The 24,216-nt window shown below is 38.3% G+C and overlaps 2 protein-coding genes across 8 annotated transcripts in view; one reads left to right on the top strand and one right to left on the bottom strand.

Moving 5' to 3' along the window:
- LOC129718634 (glutamine-dependent NAD(+) synthetase) overlaps positions 1-24,216 on the bottom strand; it is a 162,911-nt gene that overhangs the window by 96,121 nt on the left and 42,574 nt on the right. Inside the window, exon 2 of one of the 2 annotated variants that reach the window (XM_055669589.1) lies at positions 18,639-18,655. The exons of the other annotated variant lie outside the window; for it this stretch is intronic. The gene's annotated coding sequence lies outside the window, so the exon portion shown is untranslated. The remainder of the gene's footprint in view (positions 1-18,638; positions 18,656-24,216) is intronic. 2 annotated transcript variants of the gene reach the window in all.
- LOC129718631 (cytosolic carboxypeptidase Nna1) overlaps positions 1-24,216 on the top strand; it is a 331,733-nt gene that overhangs the window by 265,281 nt on the left and 42,236 nt on the right. For all 6 annotated transcript variants that reach the window (XM_055669583.1, XM_055669580.1, XM_055669581.1 and 3 more), the window contains one exon: positions 18,778-18,959. Coding sequence is in view for 4 of the 6 variants with exons in the window: in XM_055669580.1 (XP_055525555.1) it covers positions 18,778-18,959 (182 nt within the window). In the remaining 2 variants the exon portion in view is untranslated. The remainder of the gene's footprint in view (positions 1-18,777; positions 18,960-24,216) is intronic.

Raw genomic sequence — 24,216 nt, 5'->3', positions numbered from 1 at the left:
AATCACGTTTCTTCGTTGAAAGATCTTAAGGGGTGCGTGCCTTTTGGCGATTATTTTGAATTTTGTTAGCTCTTGCCCTGGTGGAATACCAGGCAGCTCCATCGCAGTTATTATTTCATGGAGGCGCACGGTGTTTGGTGGCTCTTGAACCATTCTATTAATTTTTTACTTAGTAGCGTCTTAGTTTGGGCTAGTTTACGTGTTGAATATATAAACTACAATAAACAATGAAACTTATGATACTATTACCAAATTGACGGAAAGTTCCAACCACTATTGATAAATTTTTGAAAGCGATTTTCCCGCCAAGCACGATTGGTATCAAATTTATTCTACAAAGCACCGTGAATCTGAAATCTTTTATTTTCCTTCGTGGCACGCTAACGCTACTTGAGCTGGGGTTACTTTCTAAACAAGCCCACCTGTAATTGTATCTATCAATTTCTCATGCACAATCTACTATCTCGAGCAGCGTTTTGGGTGATTAATCATCGAAGGTAGGAAATACCTGCGAGAGGTGCGTCGAACGCATTATTATTCTACTCACGTGTTTCTGGCACGCTCAGACTAGTTTTCTTCCTCGACGTTAACTAAGCATCCAGCGAAGTTTACTGCTTGATCACGCGAGGAAAAAATTTCTTCTGCCAGGTTTATTTAAGTGACAAGTAACTACACACTGCGAAAAATGGACTGCATAAATATAAGCAGAAATAACACCTGCGATTTGCATTTTTGCTATCTTTAAAAACAGTCAGTGGGAGAAAAAGCTCCCAAGACAAAATTATCCGATTCTCCTAAATTTACCGAATACGCTAATAAGTTGCCTCCAGTCTTCAATCACAATCAGTCACAAACATCAGTTTTATTGACAGCACAAGTCACCACGCTTGGGTAGCGGTGCGCAAAAACGGTTGCTGTCCCCTAATTTATAATCGTTTTCATTTGTGAAGGAAAAGAAAACAAAACCCCCACATAACAATCGAGAGAAAAAAATCGCTACATACTCACATCTCGGAAAGAAATGTGTGTAGTAATTTTTACAATTACGGACTGACCGTCCTTTTGGTTGCACACGGCCGCCATTCGTGAAGATGGGTTTTCTTCTGGCTAAACAATGAACATGGCCGTTCGCAAACAATGTCACTCAGCTCGACTGTTTTCGGCGGTAACATATGGGTAAACGTGAGTAATTAATTTTGAAGTTACAAGTTAAATGCTGCTAATTTCTGTAGTATTTGCTTCTCCGTGCGGTTATGCGTGAGCGGTTTCACCGCTTGACACAACATTGATGATTTTTCGGGCGTAATTTCGAACTGTTTCACGGCTTGATGAGCGAAGCAAATGTCAACCTGCTGTCATTTTTGTCTATGTCTATGGTATTCTCGAAATGTTTACGCCTACCCTTTCGAGCTTGATTTGAGACACACTAGGCTGCATAGTCATTTTCAACATTAAGCGTTCGATTAAAGTTCCTCAATTAACAATCGAACAAATTATTTGCAGATTCTTATGATGAAAAATCAATTATTTTCCAGGGTGCTATCTATCAGTTTCAGAAGATAGGGTTCGAATGTATGAATAGTACAATTTATAATTTTATAACAATAAGACTTGATCAAGTCCGGCCTAAAAGATTTTTAAAATGATCTTAGAAAATCAGTAAATGAAAAACTTGGCAAACACTTTCGCTACATTTCTACAAGAAAACCACTTATTCTTAAATCAAATAACTGTTGAGACTTTACAAATAATGTTAGTGTTTATCAAGTTCATGTTTAGGATATATTGATAGCACTGGACAACAAAAGCGAAAAAAATGCTGCCCTTAAGCTCAAAAAAGTTGCCCTAGAAAGATTATAGCCTTTAACCATACCTGTAAAATTTTGTGCCTCTAGCCAATGTAGAAACGCGTCAACTTACCTCAAAGTGTCGGATAGTAATTGCTCGCCGGGTTCGTCGCTTCAACATTATGCTTATGAGAAAACTCATGTAAGTCCATGAAAAAATGTTGGAGGCTAAAGGCACCAAAATTCACAGGAATGATTAGGCAGCTATGCTGCCGTTCTACGCATAGTTGTCCCATGTTACTTTTGGTCGATTTTCGTTTTTTATCACCAATGAGTCTATTTTCACGTATATTTTTCAAAAACTTTTTAAAATAACATTGTTTGTTCCGAAAATCTTGAAAAACCATATCAAGTCAGTTTGTCCCATCGATGATTTTCTACACATATTTGTCCCACTAGATTTTTTCTATTCTAATTCATCCCAATAACCACTAATTCCCACATTTATAACTTGGGAAGTGCTACAGGGCACAAAAGACTTCTCCTAACAACGTTTGGTACATTACGGGTTTCAGAAATTCGGTACCGAAAATCACTTTGCTTGATTATTTAAATGCGGTACGTTCATATCTTTGTTAGGGATAACTAAGCAATGTTTGCTGGTTTGTAATCTGAATGCTCTTCCTTTTCGAGCATAAAAAAAATAAACCTATGATATTCATTCTAATTGGCAGTTGAAAGAAGTTGTGTAGTCAAAATGGTGAAAGCCCAACAACGTTGGGCAATCTAAAAAAACAGCTTTCCTTTTTAATGGTAAGGCATCTGATACTTATTCAATTAACTAAACTTTCATCTCGACTATCATCACTTGCGTATAAAGACAACAAGATTAGCGTGATCATTTTCGTTAAAGGTTAAACCGCCTTGTATCCCCCTAGTACGAACTTTGTATTGGGAAACATCGAATGCACGTGGTGGGACTGATATGCGTAGAAATTACATATTAGAAGGCAAATTTCTCGGCATTATTGTCCCAGTGGGTATTTTTTAAAGAAGAGTGTTAAATGCAAAAACCCTCAACTAGATTTATTGAAAACAGCCTATTACAAGGTAAATCTGGTTACAAGCCCATAATTGCATTTGTCACATTGACGCAATGCGTAAAAGTATTATAAAACTTTAACATCGTTTTCCTCGTTTGCATGATTTGAAACATGGGACAAATATGCGTAGAACGGCAGTATATTCTTCAATATTTTTTTCTAGTTTGAGCTTTTAGGCCTCACCTGTGTTGCCCAGTGCAATCTTCAAGGAATTAGACGCCTTTAGCTACAAAACTCAACCTGTTTCGAGGAGGAAAATATCAATAAAATTCACAACCCTTTTATGTGGTTGCTCATTTTGTTATACTTGGATTCCGGTAATTTAATGGCGAAATAAAAAGAATAGCTCCGTGCTTTTCGAAGATTTACATTTCAATCATCAATAATTTTTTTCAACCAAATAAACTACGACAAACGCAATCAAATAGATGCTTTTTTCTAACTGACTTCAGCAAAGCGTTGGATGGACTTAGCATTCTAATATTGATTTTAGGGCTTGAACATGAAATTGAATGAGGCTGGCTCACCGATTTAAGTCATGTTCAACCAACCAACTAACAGCAATTAGAAAAAAAAATCAAATACTATTCGAATCACATCGGTTGTTCCGCAGGGTGCACACTTGTATCAATGTATATTGTATATATTTGTATTTTTAATTGTAAATAATCTCAAACATATTAGGGCAAGGATGGTTAAAATCGTATCAAATAATTCTTATGAGAATATCTTAATGGATTCAAATCACGTAAACAACGCGAATTTTTTTAACGCTCGGGGGGAAAAAATTGGTCCACAGGCTAGCGTGCGATATTGTTATGTTTTTGTGGGAAAAATTGATTGATTCACTCATCCGCTCCAATCGGTGATTCATTATCGGTTTTCCGTTCTGATTGAGCAGTGCCCCGGAAACTTTGAATTAAATCACTTTTTGAGTGTGCAGTGTTGCGATAGTCTGTCGATCTCTCTGCTGAATATTACTTCGCTGGTCACTCCTCCGATATTTGTGCCATAGGGCCAGCCCACTGAAGTCTGTCGTAATTTATTAGCTTATTGATATCTGCATGCTGGTATGCTTGGTACACCTCGTGATTCATGCATCTGCACCAGTTTTCCGCCAAGTATTCGTTCATCGACTAACACTCATGACGCGATGTTGGTAGGAGGAACGAGGTTCGATAAGATTCCTTCCTCTTGACAGAATAAGTCCTTCTTATAATAAAACTGATTTCAGAAATATTTACCCTCTACAGAGAATTGTAATTGGCGATATTGGCACGAAGAACGAGGTTTCGATAAGACTCCTTCCTCTTGACATAATAAGTCCTTTTTAGAATAAACCTGGCCAGAGAGGAACGTTAGGTGTAGCCTCAGTTCAGGGAATTGTAATTTGGCGATATTGGTAGGATAGGAAAGAGGCTCGGCAGTATAGTAGAGCAGTAAGCTTGAAATGAAAGGGTAAACTCTCGCACACAAGCACGGATATAAATAAAAAAAAGCGTATCATTCACTTCAGTAATGATACTGCCAATAATATGAAGTGCGGAGTACAGAAAACACCTGGGCAATATCACAATAAATCAAAATGTCTCTGGTCGCAGTGATGAGTCCACACAGAGGAAAAAAAAAACACTCATGACCGTAGAGTACCACCGGGAAAATCAGCGTCCTGTAGAACACAATTTTCGTGCGAACATGCATGCTGCGGGATCTTAGCTGTACGCTGTTTTATGTAAACCGTAAAAGGTCCTGTTTGTAGTTGCTACACGCAAAAGTTGGATGGTGTGAAACCAGTACAAAATTGTGCGTTTTTAGTGCAATTTTTGATGTGATTTGGAACCAGTACAATGATTGTGTGTTGGGCATAACGCAATTAATGCTCTAGCGTTCTCTCAATGTATTTGCCAGCTCCAAACTACTACACCTAAACAGTTTCAACTGGTATCAAGCAGCATTGCAAAGCGAGCGAGAAGCAAAACCTGTCTCCTCCTCTCTGCTTGAGAACGAGACATATGCTACGCTTCTCAAGTCTTTTGCACACACGCTTTCGAGATACTCTTTCTTCTTCATGCATTCCCCTGAGTAGCAGCATGCACGCACCGACATTATGAGTAAGACTAACAACACTGGCATCAAGTATGTACAGCACGGGTGTCTCGCTCATTTCGTGAAGCGACAAGACCGTGGACTTACCCTTGCGGGAGCCGAACTAGTTACTTGACAGACCGGTTTCACTCTCGGTGAATCTCACAAGGCTGTTGAGGATTACCCTTTCAAGCACCTTGCCCGCTGTGTCTAGCAGACAAATTGGTCTATCGATGGGTCACCTGGTGGTTTCTCGGCCTTCGGCAATAAAGCCAGTCTCTGTCGCTTCTTGTTGCTCATTTTCAGGGAGTCTCGATCTCAATGAGTTTACCGTTTGTCACCCTTGCCGCCTCGTCATCCTATGTACGGCTGCCGTCACTCGCTGTTTGTGGTGACTCAGCAGCTGGAGGCCAGGGGTTTGGCTCGTGGTGTGGGAAGAGTCCCTCAATGATCCGCTCCAACAACGCTGGTGATTGCTCTCCGGGGCCTTATAGGCGTCATCCCATGGATTCGTATTGTCACTTTCGCAAAGTCTATCAAATCAGGCTCGTTTCGCCTTTATTGCGCTCTTAAACGTTACTTAAGCGAAGGCACGCGCTACGAAAGTCAGCTATCGTGTAGCAACAAATTGGTCCGTCCTCCGGGGAGCACTCTCTCCTTCGAGGTCCAGTCTTATTGCTTCCGCAAATACATCGGTAGCGACGATGCGATACCACCGATACATGCCATCTCATCGTGGAGACTATTCTCACAAAAAGGACACATGTCCTGTGAAAGAGAGTAAAAATTTTCGCTGTGCGAATTGTAACGGCAACCATATGTCAAATTTTTATCAATGCCCAGTCCGTTTAGCAATTGTTAAGGCAAGGCAAGGTAAACAAAATTCAATTTCTCAATTAAAACCAACTTCAAAACAAAATTCTCCAAGCGTACCAGTGACGCATAGTTTACCTACTCCTTTGCATACCCGTTTAACTTATGCACAGGTTACAGGTAGTTCGAACATTATACCGCCTAGTGTTGGTAGTTCGAAAATGACCGTTAATATGGGTAAGCAAAACACGCTAGAAAATAATTGTACACCTATTACTCCAGCTAATATTGCTGCCGAAAATATTTTTTCTAATGTCAACTGCCTGGGGCCTATTACGGCAGGTAAACTTTCTTTTTTGCAACAGGCAATGTTCGATCTTATGAACGCCATGTTGCAGGCAAAATCAATGTTTGAAGCCATTCAAATAGGCACAAATTTTACTATTAAAATTGTTTCTAATTTAAAATTTAGCAATGATTTTAAATAAAACAATTAAAATATTAAATTGGAATGCTCGCTCATTGAAGGCCAATGAGAATGAGCTTTTTAATTTTTTAACAGTTAATAATGTGCATATTGCAATTATTACTGAAACATTTTTGAAACCTAACATAAAATTAAAATATGATCCCAATTACGTGGTTCATAGATATGATAGGATTCAGGGTTCCGGCGGTGGAGTTGCAATTGTTATTCATCGCCGAATCAAACATCGTGCTCTTCCCCATCTTGAGACGAAAGTTATTGAAACTTTGGGAATTGAAGTTCAAACTGAACTTGGGATTTTATTTATTGCCGCAGCATATTTACCATTTCAATGCGCACGTGAGCTCAAAAATTATTTTAAAGGTGATTTACAAAAACTCACCAGAAATCGTTCGAAATTTTTCATAATCGGCGATTTTAACGCTAAACATCGTTCATGGAATAATTCTCAAAGTAATTCCAATGGAAAAATTTTATTCAATGATTGTTCTTCAGGATACTATTCTATTTTGTCTCCGAATAGTCCTACATGCTTTTCTTCTGTAAGAAACCCTTCAACAATTGATTTGGTGCTGACAGATCAAAGTCATGTATGTAGTGATTTGATCACACATGCTGACTTTGATTCTGACCATCTTCCAATAACTTTTTCTTTATCACATGAATCAGTTTTAAACCCTATGAGCTCTGTTTTTAATTATAACAAAGCTAATTGGGAAAGATACAAAAATTATATTGAGAGAAATTTCAATAATGAGCTTGATTTGCAAAACGAAGTGAATATTGATTCCGCTTTGGAAGCATTAAAATGTGCAATTGTTGATGCCAGGAATTATTCTGTTCCAAAGGCTCAAGTGAAATTTGATTCACCAATAATTGACGAAAATCTTCAACTTCTAATTCGTTTGAAAAATGTCCGCAGACGTCAATATCAACGTTCTCGTGACCCTGTTTTTAAAACTATTTATAAAGATTTACAGAAAGAGATTAAACATAGATTTACTCTTCTGAGAAATCAAAATTTTGAGACTAAAGTTGAAAAATTGAAACCATATTCAAAACCATTTTGGAAGCTGTCGAAGATTCTTAAACCTTCAAAGCCTATTCCAGTTTTAAAAGATGGTGAACGTTTTCTTGTATCCAATGAACAAAAGGCTCAAAGACTTGCTCAGCAGTTTGAGAGTGTTCATAACTCAAATTTGAATTTTGTGAGTCCAATTGAAAATGAAGTCACACGTCAATTTGATTTAATTTCTTCCCAGAATTTTTTACCTGCAGAAATAGTTGAAACTAACTTGAATGAGATTAAATCAATTATTAAAAATTTCAAAAATATGAAAGCACCTGGTGACGATGGAATCTTTAATATACTAATCAAACATCTCCCTGAGAGCACAATGGATTTTTTAGTGAAAATTTTCAATTGCTGCTTCAAAATTGCATATTTTCCCAAATTATGGAAAAATGCAAAAATTACACCCATTTTAAAACCGGATAAGAACCCAGCTGAAGTTTCAAGTTATCGACCAATCAGTTTGCTTTCTTAAATAAGTAAACTGTTTGAGAGAGTTATTCTTAACAGAATGATGTCACACATCAACGAAAATTCAATTTTTCCAGATGAACAGTTTGGATTTCGCCATGGGCATTCCACAACTCATCAATTGCTCAGAGTTACTAATATGATACGAGCTAACAAATCTGAAGGTTATTCCACTGGAGCTGCTCTTTTAGACATAGAAAAAGCATTCGACAGTGTTTGGCATAAAGGTTTGATTGCGAAATTGCAAACTTTTAATTTTCCAATTTTCCTAATCAAAATTTTAAAAAATTATCTTACTGATCGAACTCTGCAGGTTGTCTATCAGAATTCAAAATCTGATAGATTTCCTGTCAGAGCAGGTGTGCCTCAAGGTTCAGTCTTGGGTCCAGTCCTGTACAACATATTCACTTCAGATCTTCCTGATTTGCCTCCAGGATGCACAAAGTCATTGTTCTGCGATGACACAAGCATTTCCGTAGAAGGAAAAAGTCTTCGTGTCATATGCAGTCGATTGCAGAAAAGTTTAGATATTTTTTCTTCCTACTTGCAAAAGTGGAAAATCTCTCCCAATGCTTCTAAAACTCAAATGATAATTTTTCCGCATAAGCCTAGGGCTTCTTTCCTCAAGCCAAACAATAATCACGTTGTCAAGATGAATGGGGTTATTTTAAGTTGGTCCGACAAGGTTAAGTACTTGGGACTAATTTATGATAAAAAACTTATTTTCAAAGAGCACATTGAGAGTATACAAGCCAAGTGCATCAAATATACGAGATGTTTATATCCTCTCATTAACAGGAATTCTAAACTTTGTTTAAAGAACAAACTTTTGATTTACAAACAAATTTTTAGACCAGCAATGCTTTATGCTGTACCGATCTGGTCAAGTTGCTGTTCAACAAGGAAGAAAACGCTCCAAAGGATTCAGAATAAAATTCTGAAAATGATTTTGAAGCGTCCTCCTTGGTTTGGTACACTCGAATTACATAGACTTACTGGTGTTGAACCATTAGAAGCTATGTCAAATAAAATTATTAACAATTTTCGACAAAAATCGTTGCAATCCTCAATTGCTACGATAAGCTCTCTTTATAGCCAATAAGTTAGCAATTAAGTTAGTTGTAAGTTTACTTCCCCTTTTCTGACAAGTAGGTTTAAATCCCTACGAATGATAAGTCCTAATTGCGAAAGCAAACAAATCCTAACAATTAAAATTACAAATTTCTAACAGTGTTGAGAAGTCACCATTTGTGATTGGACACACATACTCATTATTTACTAATATTTATCATAAATACTTAAGCTACTAACAAATCCCCCCTTAAAAAAAAAAAAAAAACATGCCATCTCATCGGCAATGCCAATTCAACAAAAATTTCTATAGATTAACCTACGGGAACGAGCCTTTTCTACGGTCATGCAGATCCGAAGGTGAAATCTACAGAGCCATGCAAGCGGATCTTTTCGAAAACAGGATCAATTCAGGTTTATTTGCCCTGCCGTTTAGTAGCCGGCTTGCTGGCCGGGTACCTGGGGCCTTCCGTGACGTGCTTAGCGTCCCGCTTACCGGTGCATATTAAGCACTTGTGAGGCTCCCCGCAGTCCCGCGCTTTATGCCCTGTACCACCGCAGCGTCGACATAAGCTGGACCTGTCGGGCCCTTTACAGGACCACGACTTATGTCCCCGCTCGAAGCACCTGAAGCAAATATCGGACTGTTGGAGGATGCCCAGCGGGCATAGCGACCAACCAACCTGCAGCTTGTTTTCTTCAGGGCTTTGCTTCCTTCGGGCGATGGAAGCTTTACGGTGGCAACCTGGATCCCAGAGGTCCCGGAGGCGAATTGCCTCACGACCACCGTGACCCCGCATTCCTTCTCGAAGGCTTATGTAATGTCGCACCCTTCGGTGATTTCGTCCAGGTTTTTAAGCTGGAGAGTCACCTCCGGAGAGAGGGCCCGAAATTGCACGTCCTTCCCCAGCACCTTTTGAGCTACTTTTCCCTTCGCGTCCCTGCGAAGTTCGAATGGTCCGAACATCTTCGTCCAATTCTCTTAGCTGGGTGTCGCCTCTCATGGCCATCAAGAACTCCTAGTACTTAAACCCGTCAGTTTTGAGTATGAGCGCGTCACCCTTGCTCTTCCTCATTTTCTTGGGCTTTTCGGAGCAGTTCTCGCGTTTTTCGCTCGCTTCCCGCTTCTGCCGTTTTTGTCCACCACGGCAGTCCCGTGATGTCCCTGTTGGATTTTTCCTTCTTAGGTCGAACGTTCGTCGTTGACGGACCAGCTGGAGGGCTTGTCTCAATCAACCTCCTCTTGGTGCTCGCGGCGGCCTGCTCTTCCGGAGACTACCTCGTTCGCTTCGCTGCTGGTTTTGTAGATCAGACCTCGGCGAACGACAATGTGACCGTCTGTATGCTTTTAGACACGGTCACATTTTCGCGCTCCGCAAACTCGATTATGGCGTCGAGTTGTGTCGAAAGTGCCGCCCCTCTGGGTAGCGTTTCCATCTCTGTCTGGACCGCCGCTACCAGCAGATAGCCGGAGTCCCGTTTTCGGTGGGGACCGCTGAATCCCCCCTGTGGCTTTGGGTGTTGCCGCCTCTCCAACGCTCTTAACCGCATCTGCTGGTCCCGGTGGGGACCGCTGGATGCCACCTCTAGCAAATGGATTCAGCGGTCCATCAGCTTCCACATTCGCACGCATGTACTTATCGATGTTTTTGTTAAATGGGTCCCCCTTCCAGCCGCTATTCTTGTTCATATGGAGTAGTCGCTTCTTGAGTATCATACTAAGAGAGGTCGGTGCAGGTGCCAGCTGCTTCCCTCTCAAATGCACGAATGTGCACTACTCTGCGGTTAATAGCGACGATATTAATATTATTCGCAAAGCCAGGGAGCATATGACACTTTGAGCCCAAGTAACACCTCCAACATATTTTACGAAATAAATGAAAGGAAAAAGTTATAAATAAGTCATAAATAAGTTACAGGGAAAACATAAGGTTTTAATTCACTCGCATTGATGTTGTAAATCGAAACAATCAGTTGAAGTTGTAAATACATTACGGATTGCTGTAAAAACTGTTCATAACATGTTTATAACCAACTTTTGTCTTGAGAATGTAAGAGAGACAACAGGTGGTGAATATGTGTTTGACAGCCAATCGTATAGTGGAGATAAAATTGAAAAATGGCCGCAAAAGTTGTAGTTCAGTTTTAAATCAGTTGTAAATATGATTTGATGGTGTGAACTATTCCTTCTTCATCAAATACAGTGCAGTACAAAAAATCTGTTATAATATTCAAAATTATTATAAAACTAGCTGACCCGGCAAACTTCGAACCGCCGCCTTGAGTTTTATTGACTGTTGTATTGCAAAAACTGAAATATCTAACTGCTGCTAAAAAACATACCTACAATATGTTTCGGCTCTGATTTGTTTTTAGTCCTAATCCTGTGCTCGTAAAATTCTACGTTTTTATTTCATTGAACATTATGAAGCACCTTTCAACCATAATCAAAGCATTTCAATACATTTCTGAAAATAAACAGTCATTCTTTTGGATATTTTGAAGGAAATTATTACATTATTTTTTCAATTATTTTTTGCTTGGCTTAATGCAAATAAAGTAATACCCTTCTGCCTGGCCAATCTGCCTGAAACAGATTTTATAAAAAACTTCAGAATTCTAAATAATTCAAGCTTAAGATTCGGAATATACGAAACATGTGAAAGCCACTAAATTCTATATATTCCACAATGTCGGGGTCAGGGTCACGTGAATATGCGACATAGAGCTGTCCATGTGAGAAGCATGAATACTCGGAGTTTATGCCACAAATTTTCAGTGACTGTCCTTGGGTTTTATCAATAGTCATCGCGAATGCGTGACGCACAGGAAAATGCGGACGTTTAAAATTTAACGGCAAATCGGTAGGAGTAATCGAGATACGCGGGATTATTACGACTTCTCCTTTGTAGTTTCCTGTCAGAATTGTCGCTTCAAGGACATTTGCCATCGGGTAGTGGCAGCAATGCATCTGTTCGGTGGTAAATTTGACCTTGAATCTATAAAGTAGTTGTATTTGAAAATATTTGATTAGCATTTTTCTCTCAATTGAGTGTTTAAGTTACTATACTTTATTTTTCTTTTGTTCAAGACTCGTTTAAAGACTATGGAAACTAAGTGTGTAACTGACGATTCTGAGATATATGGGGTGTCGAACGTCGGCGCATTTCGAGCTCGTCTTGTTCTTAACCGATCAACTTCCCTTCGGGACTCGTAGATTTCCTGACTCTCTAATATTCTATCTTCAGTGTTGCAAAGCCTGACACTCTTATTGAACTGCTACTACTCGTGTCTTAATTCGCAAACCTGGAACAAAAACAACGAATTTAATTTTAATTCAACGGCATGTTAAGTATTTGAACATTCTACTTACAACAACTTCATCTGAACAAAAAACACTTCGACTACAGCAGAAATTTGTCAAAGTCAACTGGAAGATATGCAAGAATCAGTTTGATTATGTAGAATAGGGAACATTCCTTTTATAAAATACCCTTAGCGGCATCTTCGTTAGAAAGCATTCCCACTACATGTGGAAGAAAATTAATCGAAACCAACTGAAATCAGTATGAATACTCCTCAGAATTCTTGCAAAAACACATTATTATTTTTAATCTATTATGTTTATTACGTACCGACAGTGTTTTCTTCTTGACAAACAGTCACAGCACAAATTAACAGAAACCGACGTTGAATTTAGGTGGCATCAACAGAAACCAATACGAAAATCGCATAGAACTATTCCATAGAACATTAAAAAAAATGAAGGCTATCGTTTAAGTACGCCCCGGTGATGAAAACTTGTTTCGAATTTTTACGATCAAAGGCAACAAAAAATCGTTATTCACTAAAACTCACAGAAAACCTCTCAGAATCTCAGAAGGGCGGGAAATGTCAAGGGTTGGTTTTTCAACGTTTTATAACTTTTCCAGTTGATTTTCGTTATTGCCATGGCATAGTGACAATATGGTTTTGTCCTGAACAAAAATTCTCGCAAAACCTAATGGCCCACCATTTTTCGGGTATCTTTTTTTTTTCAAACATACATGATACCAATTGTTTTTCACGTGACCATGTGACATAAAGCTGTTTATGCGAGAATATGCATGTTTTAGGTTTAATGCCACCAGTTATCAGGGCTTTGGACATTATTGAATATCACCCAACTGCGGAGCGCGAAGGTAAAGACGTTTGAAATTAAATGGTAAATTGGTAGGTAGTAGCTTCGAAATTTTCGCTTCAATGACATTAATATTTCATCTGCTTTTTGAGGCAAATCTGCTGCCTAAGCACAGTGCAATTGACACTTCGCAACATTATAGTTTTCAGTTCAACAATTAATTGTAAATCAAGAGATTTGTAGGAATGCAATAGTGCCTATTTAACGAAACATGAACAGAAATCAATGTTTTTTGAGAAGCAAAAACTACACGTTTCTTTTACCAGCTAACAGAATCATTGCAGCATGAGCAAATGTTTAGATCATTGACAGTCAGTGTGCATTTTAGAGAAAATTGAACAGATTGATTAGATCCGAGCAATGGTAAATTAAATCATCGCACATGTAGTGTTATTCTTGTTATTTCTTTTCATTTATCAGATAAATAAAACGATTATATGCAACTTTGCTCAAATAAGCCAGAATTTTAATTTACATTATCAAGTATCTGCCCTTGAATAAAATCAAAGCCACGTTGAGAGTATTCACATGCATGTTGAGTTTGCTGCTACCACGCTATAGCGCTTTTGCATAGAAAAGGTGTAGTAGGCAGCGAAAACGAATATCACCTAATACGTGAATCAATAACAGGTGCTTGTTTACTCAACTACGACGCCTCAATAACGACGCTACAACAACTTGTCTACCGGTCATAGCCTACAATCATAGTAATCTAATGACGTTGTTCTTGGAGTAAAAGGCGGGAAAAACCGAAAATATATTTCAATTTTTTTCTGACTTTATCAGTTGATTATTGTTATTTTAATGGCCTATTAACTCGCCGAAGATGAAGACAAAACAAACACAAATAGAATTATTTAAATCCGTTGATTCTACTTCGAGTGAAACGTCGTTATACAGACACCAACTTATTTTTATTTAATAGATATTTGAACACGCAGAGAATGTATGTTTTAATAAAAAATAAATATTTATTATTTATTATTTTATTTTGATTTTAATTATTATTTTGACAGTAAATTATTATCAATAAATTTATCATTGAATTTACATAAACAAAAAAATCGTTTGATCTGATTGGCCATGATTTGTTTCAATTCTCTTTTTTGTTTTGCTGTATTACTTAATGCGTGGTTTAGTTTGGAAAATTTTAATATTATTTCCTCCACTACAATAATCAAGATGATGACGGCGATTTTTTTTATAGATTGTAGTAGCTTTGTATAGCCTTGCTAAATTGTTTTCACAATTCCGTCTACAAATTGTGGCAAAATTTATTCCTCGTTTTGTTCGCTTAGAGAGTAAGAAAGTTCAAATAATCAGTACATAGTGCCTGACTTCTTAGTTAAGCTTTTACTTACATGGGTGATGTTTCAATGTACATTTTTTTTCAATTATTTTGCGATATTTTTCCTGAAATAAACTTTATAGATAGTGGTTATACAACGGACAAAATCTTTGGGCAATTGGTGTACCCATTCAGCGAATGCTAATAATCAACATGGCTGCCTTCTCGGCGCAAGCGGAGTACTAAAATAATATTCAGCACCGTTTTTCTGTGCTAAAGGCACATTTCATAATATAATCTTATCGAAAATATATACCTAAGGCTCGTTCCTCTAGAGTTCATCTGTTACTTTTTTCTTTATTTCAAAATTTTTCAAAAATATGATATTGATTACTATCATATTGTGGTATTTGCGAAGCGCGTGAATTTTAACGAAGTACAAGGTAAATATTCACGACAAATCTAAAATCGAATGAATGAATGTTCGTTGGTTATCTGTTTTGTTTGTATTAGAAATAATCATCAGCAAGTGAAATTTCAACTCATTTGTGCAATTTGTTTATGACCTATTAATAACAAGCACTGGAAATGTAAGAGTGGTGGTTATAGTCGTTATAAAGTTGTTTTATATAAGTCGTGTGAACAATTCATTTAAAGTTGCGCTTTTTGAGTTGTTGACAAGTTGTATATAAGTTTATACGTTATTGTACCAGTTACGAGATTTGTTATATATAAATTACTTAAACTTATTAACCCTTAAATGCGCAATGTTGTTTTAAAACAACATTGCGAATAACGTTTCAAAACCGTGTTACTTGGGAGATAATAGTACCGCTTCTTTGCACGCCAGCTCTCCGTACTACATACTCCAAGGCAATGTTAGACAACAGATTCGAGAACCCGTCACCTTGCATGCAACGTCACATGATGAGGAACTGTTAAGGATGGCACAAATCAGCCTAATCAGTTTTGTTGTGTTCTAGCATAATCTGCCATAATTCGTTACGCTTAACTGAATCGTATGCCGCCTTGAAGTCTATGAATATATGATAAGTCTGCATGTTTACTTCTCTGATTTTGTCAAGGATTTGACGCGAGGTGAACATTTAATCTATTATAGATCACCCTTCCCGGAATCCGTGAACTTTACTCATAAGCCTCTTTACAGTTTCCGGCCTAACTTTTCGGCTTGCAGATGATCACATTTTCTTGACCTCATCAATTGACTGTACTTCTTTAGCATCCTTCCTAAGATACCGCTTGATAATTACCCAATAGCGTCCAACCGCACATAGTTCTGGATAATTTGGTGGATTATTAGCCTTTTCGGCACAATTGGTCTTTCATTTCTTTAGCATTTCAGGGATGACAGCAGCGTAGTGGGCGGATGCAAGGTCTGACCAGAACATCGGTGGGGTCTTGTGCTGATGATACACAGCCACATGACGTTTTTGGAAGCTCTCATTCTGATAATTCTGAGCGTTAATGGTTCCTGTTGTGAAATATGGCAAACTTTTTTTTCTCCACAAGAACAAATAGCTTGCCATATCAGCCATCTTCTAATCTACCGTTTGAAATTTGGTAATTTCTTGCCAACAATATGATTGAAAATTGTGGCCCCAGCAATATTGTTGTGTCCAGTTTGCAATAAGTTCGTCATCCATTAAAAAGTGCTTAAAATTTCTTGGGTTTTTTTGAGTAACCTATCCAACCTTTGACATCGCTCCTTTGCCCGTTCATGCTGTTCCGCGGTCCGTTTCGGCGTTTTCTATTTTTTGTAGGTTCCGATATTGTTCCTCCGTTTGATATGTTGAACCATTCCGATGCTAACTTTGAGTTTTTGAGCAATTTCTCGGGTAAAGTCAGATTTATCGAACAGTAAAAGCTTCACTCATTTCTTCTTGATTTTTGGATTAGCAGCACCTTTTCAAGTTATGGATCTCTGGAAATCTTTAAGAGTATGGTGCTCTCTAAACATTCTGATGATCTGATACACTGTAGACTTAGATCTTTTCACAATTTTTGTAATATTTCTACAGGATAGTCCCTCGAAACAGTACTTTTAAATAATCAAATAATGAGTATCTGAGTCAGTTTATCCCCTTTTGCAAAATTTGAATGAAGATTCATTCATTCTACTCTTCTCAACGTTACATTTAAGTTTTTACCTAGACCTAGGGGCTAGACAACTTTACTTTTAAGAGAAATATTTCGGTAATATAATACGATATTGGTAGATATATTTTCATATTCATCGTTTATCTGACACATTCATATCACTCCGACAGACTCTGACAATAATGTGCTGTCAAGGAGTTGTGATATAGGTAGACTGAAACCTGAAAAAGCAACAATAAATACTTTGTAATATCGAATATTGGAAATATTTTGCAATATATCTATGGTGTTCATTAAGCAGACAGTATGTGAAGTAAAGAGAGCGAAAAAAAACGAACTGGAAACATGATACAAATTTGGAAATTTCCCGGCGGGATGCGGTATATTTTTTCAAATCTCACATTTCCAGTTTGCTTATTTTTCGCTCTTTTTACTTCACATACTGTCTGCTTAATGAACTTGCGTGTTAACGGGAAAAAGCTGTTGTTAAAAATAGAAATTTAGTTCGAAAAATATCTATGGTGTCTTGCCCCTAGACCTAGACGCTTAGTAGAAATTGCGTAAATTTCGGAATTTGCATAAAAACTGCGTTCCGAAGCCGAAAACCGCGTGGACTACGACGTGCATTTGAGGACACGTAAACATGATCAAAATCAGTATCCTCCGATCAAAAATTGTTATCACGAATTTTTGGGTGATTAATTTCACCACACTGATCGATTTCACTTCACTCCATGTTATTTCTTTTTTAGAGGGCTTACTTTATTCCCCAAAAGCTTGAAAAGAGCTACTCATGGAAAGATGGTCTGTTTTTTTTTAATCTTCAACTTAAGCGTAACTCCCAGTGTGATGTTTTTTCTAGGTTTTTAATTTCTAACAAATTTCAGAATAAAAATATATGTCTATCAAAAGTCCAGTAACTTTTTAAAAATACCATAAAATGGAAAGTCTTTTTATATCCAGTCTGGAGAGTTTTCCTGTATCTATTATTTAGTATTTGGATACTAACACACTGTTCACATTTTTAGGTAGAACTAGAGCAAAAGCGCTTTGCACACATCATTATAGGACAATGTTGAATAATATGTCAAGGGTGTCAAATATGTTTTGTGTGCATTAGTTTTAGTTTTAAAATTTTCAATAATTCGGAAACGGCTGAGAATAGGATAAAAATTCATAGAAGCAATTTGAAAAAGAGGTTCCTCTTAGCATCAATGTTCCTTTGAGTCCGCTCTAATAAACGGGAGGTTGCAGGTTTGATGTCAAAGTACATAAAGCAGTATAGTATAGAATACAACTGACATTCAGCCAGTTAACATGGACAACAACAAAAAAATTAATATTCTTAATATTGAGTGTTCATTTACATATGTTCCAAACCGCTTTCTTGATTATTCCGTTCGAAAAGATTTCCTTAGCGAAAAATACACAACAATATAATCATGTACCCTGGGGGAAAGGCCCAAAGCTCCCCCGTGTGGCTATAATTTGAATGCCAGCTCATTTAGACGTACGGATTCGACCCTTAATCTTGTAACCAAAAGCTTGCCAAACGATCAGCGAAAAAAAGCGCACAGTAATAAATTTGCTAGAAAACGGCAGATTAGCTACTCTAATGCACTGATATTAATAACCCGTCCCCCGCGAAATCCCATTCAAGCAGTGCCGTAGCGACTAACTAGTGGAATACACGAAATAACGCCGCGATGGGCTATGGGAAACGGCGTAAACTGGTACAAGAGGGAAGGGGGTATGGTAAAATAGTTCCTCATTAGTCTCCGCAGACTCGGTCGCAAAGTCGCCGCTAGCTGCCGCGTACTCGTATCGTACAGATATATACCCCGCCTTCAGGCCATTTCGGCAGTAACCGAAACAGCAACGATAACACTTTTTGGCCTTCCCGGCCGCCCACACAAGCGACACACGAAAAGGCTGGAACAGGAACTGTCCACTCGTTTCCGCTTTTATTTTTGTCTGGAGTTATACCGTCCTATTCATTTTTCTCCTTCCGGGGATTGCTCGGTTGAAGGAATTGTCAAAGCATTTCTAAAACAAGCTTCGTGAATTCTCCATTGGGATGCTTTTGTTCGTTTAAAAGTGGTTACAGGGCTTGTCAGCGACCCAGGGATGTTATTGGTGAACTGCGGTAAGTCAGGTACTTACCGTCTATAAGGGAAGAGCTGTAACGAGAAAGAAACATAAGCATTAGACTGAGGCTCATTTACATTATTTTCTGGTCATTATATTTAGGAACGAAATCTGATGTAATTTTGGTTTTCTTTTTCTCTTCCCTCCCGCACAGCCGGTTACCTCGGCAGTTTCCTGTCCAACAGTCTCAAGACCAACCAGCTGGAGGTCAACACCGACTCGAAAACGCTCCGGCCAATCGCTCGGCTCAAGGAACCGCGCGAGCTTTTCGCACTGCCTAAGGAACGGGATTATGACTGCCCCCAGCAAGCCCCCAGATGGCCAATCGAGTGTCAGGTAAGAAGCTTTCCTTGTTCTCATCTGATGTGGTGGCGCCCAAGATGCGCGACTTTCTCCGAAACGCCCGAAGCGTTTTTCCTAAATCCGTTCCAATCACGGCTATTTTCCTCGCCGGCTACAAACTAATAAACCAAACAAATTTTGTTTACACAAATACCAGCTGACTGGCGAAAACCGGCGTCGGTGTGTGCATCAAATGCACATCATAACACAGCACAATACACCACGATCACCACAAAATTGGTATTTCCCACAACACCCATTCCCACTACCACCCACCCGCCGACACACGTTGACGTTGATGGGGTTCGTTTCGAGATGAAAATGTTGTCATGTTTTGGCGGTGAACGTTCTGGCAGCAGTTTTCCGACGATTTTTTTTCTCCTCTATTTTGCTATTTTCACTGATGGCCCCTGCGGCGGCCGTTTGTTTTGATTAGCTTAATCCGGCCGGTCTCGTGTGCAGATTTTCCGCAGGTTGTGTGTGCGGTTTTTCAACCTGGACATTCTAACATGCTTTTCCGAGTGCGCTTACATGCTGGATTGATGTGTGGCGGCGGCGTTATGATCTCGACTCGATTCGGTCGGTGCTCTACTCATGGATTCGGTCTGAAGATGGCACAGCAATAGATTGTCTCATCTTTTGGCATTATTAGGTGCTGGCTAATGTCGAGCGGCAGCTGGCAATTAGTGAATTTGTCAGCGCGCTAGAAATCGTGTCCAGCTGTTCACTGGGCGGAAGTGTGAAAGTTATTTTCGAGGCCTGAGTATATTTTTCAAAATTCTGGATTCAACTGGTTGGACAGCGATGAATCTGATACATAAATTAACACTTTTTTTTTTCATTAAAACCATGAAAACAAGGAATAAAATAGGCAGCAAATTGAATTAAACAATAATAATAGAAAGCTATAAAAAATTATCATTATCAAATGCAATACATCTTTGTTACAAAGGAATACAAAGAAATAAATCGCACAAAATCCACAATTTTGTTAAGTTTTTCAAAAATAGTGTAGGTAAACGGATCACAAGTCAAAAAAAGGAGAAAAGATGTATTTCGTTTCAAAAGGTGAAGAAATGCTGTGCAATATCTAAATAATTGAAGATAAAATCCAGGACAAATCGAACGAAATTACGTGAAAAAAAAATAAAACGAATGTAAATTAAACGAGTATTTAAAACCTATTAAATAATAACCATATGATATGTCTTATTTTCGGGATCTAGAGCACTACCGACCTTCCAAAGACTAAATACATTCTGGAGTAATTTTCCTTTCGGTAAGATCCGCTCCAAAATTCAGTTTTTAAATACCAAAATAATTAAGTTGGTAACACTTTCGGCCAAAAATAATATATTTTCTGAATTCCTTTTGATAGATCAATTTTTTGAAATTTCCAAAACCTGCAGAAAAGCTTGTTTAAAATAATTTGCAAAAATATGGTAAATAATATGACTAGCACGAACAAAACAGAGTCAAAAACTTGGTTTGTGTATATCTAGACCCGTAGAAAAAATGTATCAAGCGATAACAGTTTTTTTATGACATTCGAAAGCGTCCCTCTATGACAGTAGTGGTATTGGCAAAATAAAGACCGAGTTGCGTTTCTTTGCACGAAGGTTGTCGGTAAGGTGCCGAGCAGTTTGTGTTTTACTCCTTATGCTTATTCTTAATACAGCCATTTTGAACACCCGTTATAGGCAAATAAAAAACTGGGGGGGAAAGACTCCGACGGATTTGGGCTGTTACCGCAACGCGCTGTTTGTGTAATGTTGATAGGACCGTGTGCATAAAAAACAGTTTCTTCTCTCTTCTTCATTCCGAATACATCCTCCAAATAATGCCGAATTGACACACGAAGTACATTTTTTGTTTCCTATTGTGCTCTGTTGCCAATACGTTCTCAATTTAATTTCCCGACTGCTATCGTGAACATACAGAAACAGAAAAAGTAATCTCAGAAAACATTAAAAAAAACGCTGTACTCTTGAGATGCTCCATCTAGACCATAATGAACGAACATTTTTAAAAAAATATTGTTAATAAATAATACTTAAGAAAATGGCGTTTGTATCACAACAGTGATGTGTAAAACAATATTAAATGTAATAATAATAGTAAAAAGAGCTCTAAAATATCTTGAAATCAGTCCCACCTCATCACCATCCCAATGAAACTGATTGAAAAATCGCGAATTTCGCAGGATTCAGCATCGATTGTGAAATTCAGAGAATCTCGCAGAATGCCGCGAAATAAATAAAAAATAGCAACATTCACATGTTAATCATGAAATTTTAAAATTTTCGAAGCCGAAGATGCAAGATGAACTAAGGGCATAGGTACAACCAACAAGTTTTAGAAATGCCCAACGGTGTGAAGTCACTAAATATTTTGGTTTCCGATTCGTGAACGTTTTCCTGAACATTTCCGCAGCTCCACAAATTGTCCCAGTTTTTATATTTTCTTTTTCAATTGTCATTTTTGATTTTTTTAAATTTTTTTTTTTGAAACTTTGCATAGATTGTATGGGCAAAAGGTGCCATTTCGTACCATAGGTTTAATTTTTTAGAACACGACTCATTTTTGAGAAGCTATTAAAAAATGCTATTCTGGGAAGGTATTGATGATTACAAATATTTTTGGAGTCAAAACGATTTGTTTGATCGGTGTGCCGCCTCGGGCAATGTTGTAGATGATAATTCTGTCTTTCCGGAAAAAACATACACTCTAGAATAGTTATGTGTTTTTGAGAAAAAGTTAAAAGAAAAATAAAAAAATAATTATCCAAAGCTCTGATTTTTATTATAAAAATAACAGAAGATTACCTAAACAATGAAACTGCCCAGGTCATAGAGAAATCAATAAATAAAAGTTATGATTTTTTGGAAAAAAAATTAATTTTTTTTCCACAGGGTACATTTTTTTTAAAAGGACTAATTTGTCCTACGTTTGCGGTAAAAAAACGTTTGCGGTAAAAAAATGGACGTTTTTCAGATGGTGATGAAAAAAAAACTAAGATAATTGCGTTGGATAAATTTTCCATTAATGGTAATTATATTATTTCAGTGGTGATGGGCAAATGGCCTACTGTTTTCCAAGCTGAAATCTATGCCATTTTGGAATGTGCTTCGATCTGCTTAAAAAGGAAATATCGAAATGCTAATATATGCATTTTTTCTGATAGTCAAGCAGCCTTGAATGCTTTGAAATCTGTTACTTGCACTTCCAAATTAGTTTGGGAATGTATTAAAATGCTTCAGCAACTAGCTACACGTAACAAGGTGAACCTTAACTGGGTTCCTGGATACTGTGGCATCGAAGGAAATGAAAAGGCGGATGAACTAGCAAGAGCTGGATCAGCCACGAAACTTATCGGTCCTGAACCATTCTGTGGGGTTTTCTTTACTGTCCACAAATGCATAACAGTCCCATGTGAACCCCAGAAGCTTCTTTACGGTACGTGCGCTTTCAAAAAATGTTGCTAAAATGATGAAAAAAATATAAATTATGGTGAGTCCCACGTTACAAATAAATGCAAAACAGGCTCAGAGCTAAAAACAATTAATAGAAAATTATAGTAACTTTCATTAAAAGACCAATTTAAGTGTACTAATTAGAACAACCACAAGCTTATTGCATATAAAAGTATTCTGCCACATATATTTACCTCGGACGAATGCATGTTTTAATATTTTGTTCTTTGATTGAATCAATAAATCAATAGGAAGAACAAAATGCAGTGGTTTTCCTGCGTTTACTGCGTTTTACTCAGTTGTACGTTTTTGGCAGTGTGACTCTTATGCGTTTATGGGCAGTTTAGCGCACTAAAGATGGAGCTATCAGAGTGGGAAAAAGGTCAGGTGCTGCTGAACTGGGATAGCACTACAATAGCTCGTCACGCAAAACGATACATCAAGCCCAACGCTTCGAATGCACAAAAATTGTTGAACCTTTCAAAGAAGGATCTTAGTACTTATACTGGACTGAACACTGGTCACTGTCCGAGTAAATATCATCTCCAGCTAATAGGAAGGCTTGAAAACGACAATTGTCGCTTCTGTTGCACAGAGAGTGAAAGTGCTCATCATTTGCTGTGTGAATGCCCAGCAATATTCACCAAACGGCACAAATTTCTTGATAAGGGACTTCTAGAACCTTGGAAAATATGGGCTAGTTCTCCGAACAATGTTTTAAATTTTATTCGTTACATAATACCACATTGAGATAATGCCTTCAATCACGATAGTGACTATTAAAACATATAATAGTCGTCTATACAAGAAAAGGTTTAAAGCAAAAGAGGACACACCACAATAGATCTAAGTACTGGTCGCAGTGGTATAATGTCCCCAACAAGGGAAAAAAATTATATTATCTTCGCAAAAAAAAATCTACGGCCTTGCGAGTGGCCTTCCGGCAGTTAACCGGAACATTCGCCATGGCGGACGAAAACATGCGTGTAGGCACGTTTTTAAGCTCTTTCTTCGTTTTTTATTAATTCCTCCTCCGTTTTCGCGACAAAATTGTTGGAATGGATCTTGCGCTTCAAGTTTGCCCAGAAATTCTCGATGGGACGCAGCTGGGGGACATTGGTCGGATTCGCCGACTTCGGTACCATATCGATATTCAACCTCTCCCTCTCCTCCAACGATCTCTTCGAGTAAAGGGCCGACGCCAAATCTGGCCAGAACACCGGTCTTCGCCCTTATGGTATTCCTTGATGAACGACGCAGGCACTTCGTACTATAAATTTCCCCGTTCATGGTCAGCCCGGAGCGTAAGGAGAGCGACTTTGACATCCCCTTCTCGCTGATTGTCAGCCACAGCAGCACCTTCTTGGGGAACTTGGTGTGTGAAATAAATTTCACCTCGAAGCTCACTTCCTTCGTGGGAGAAGTGAAATACGAAGTACCCTGCCAGTCGTTGCCATCCAGGGTGCGATAGGTCTCGTCGTCCAGCACCAACCTCCCGGCCAAGTGCATGCAGCGATTTAGCCACTTTTTCCTCGGTCTTTCTCTTCAGCATCCTTTGAAGCTTCTTGTCGCTCAGGGTCGTTGGCCGCCGGCAGCCGGGCTTTTTTTCGATGCTCTGATCGTTGTCCAATAGTGTCAAGATGTTGTAGATGCCGGAACGGGCATACCCGGCGTCCACAAAGTGCCGCATGATATCCGTTTTTGACGCAGCGGGGTACCGTTCTTTGAACGCGCACACGGAGTAGCTCCACTTTTTTCGCCATCACAGTTAGAGTTTG

Source organism: Wyeomyia smithii, chromosome 1 (assembly GCF_029784165.1).
Source record: "Wyeomyia smithii strain HCP4-BCI-WySm-NY-G18 chromosome 1, ASM2978416v1, whole genome shotgun sequence".
Taxonomy (NCBI): Eukaryota; Metazoa; Arthropoda; class Insecta; order Diptera; family Culicidae; genus Wyeomyia; species Wyeomyia smithii.
The sequence above is the reverse complement of the archived record's forward strand: the minus strand, read 5'-3'. Positions and strand labels throughout refer to the sequence as shown.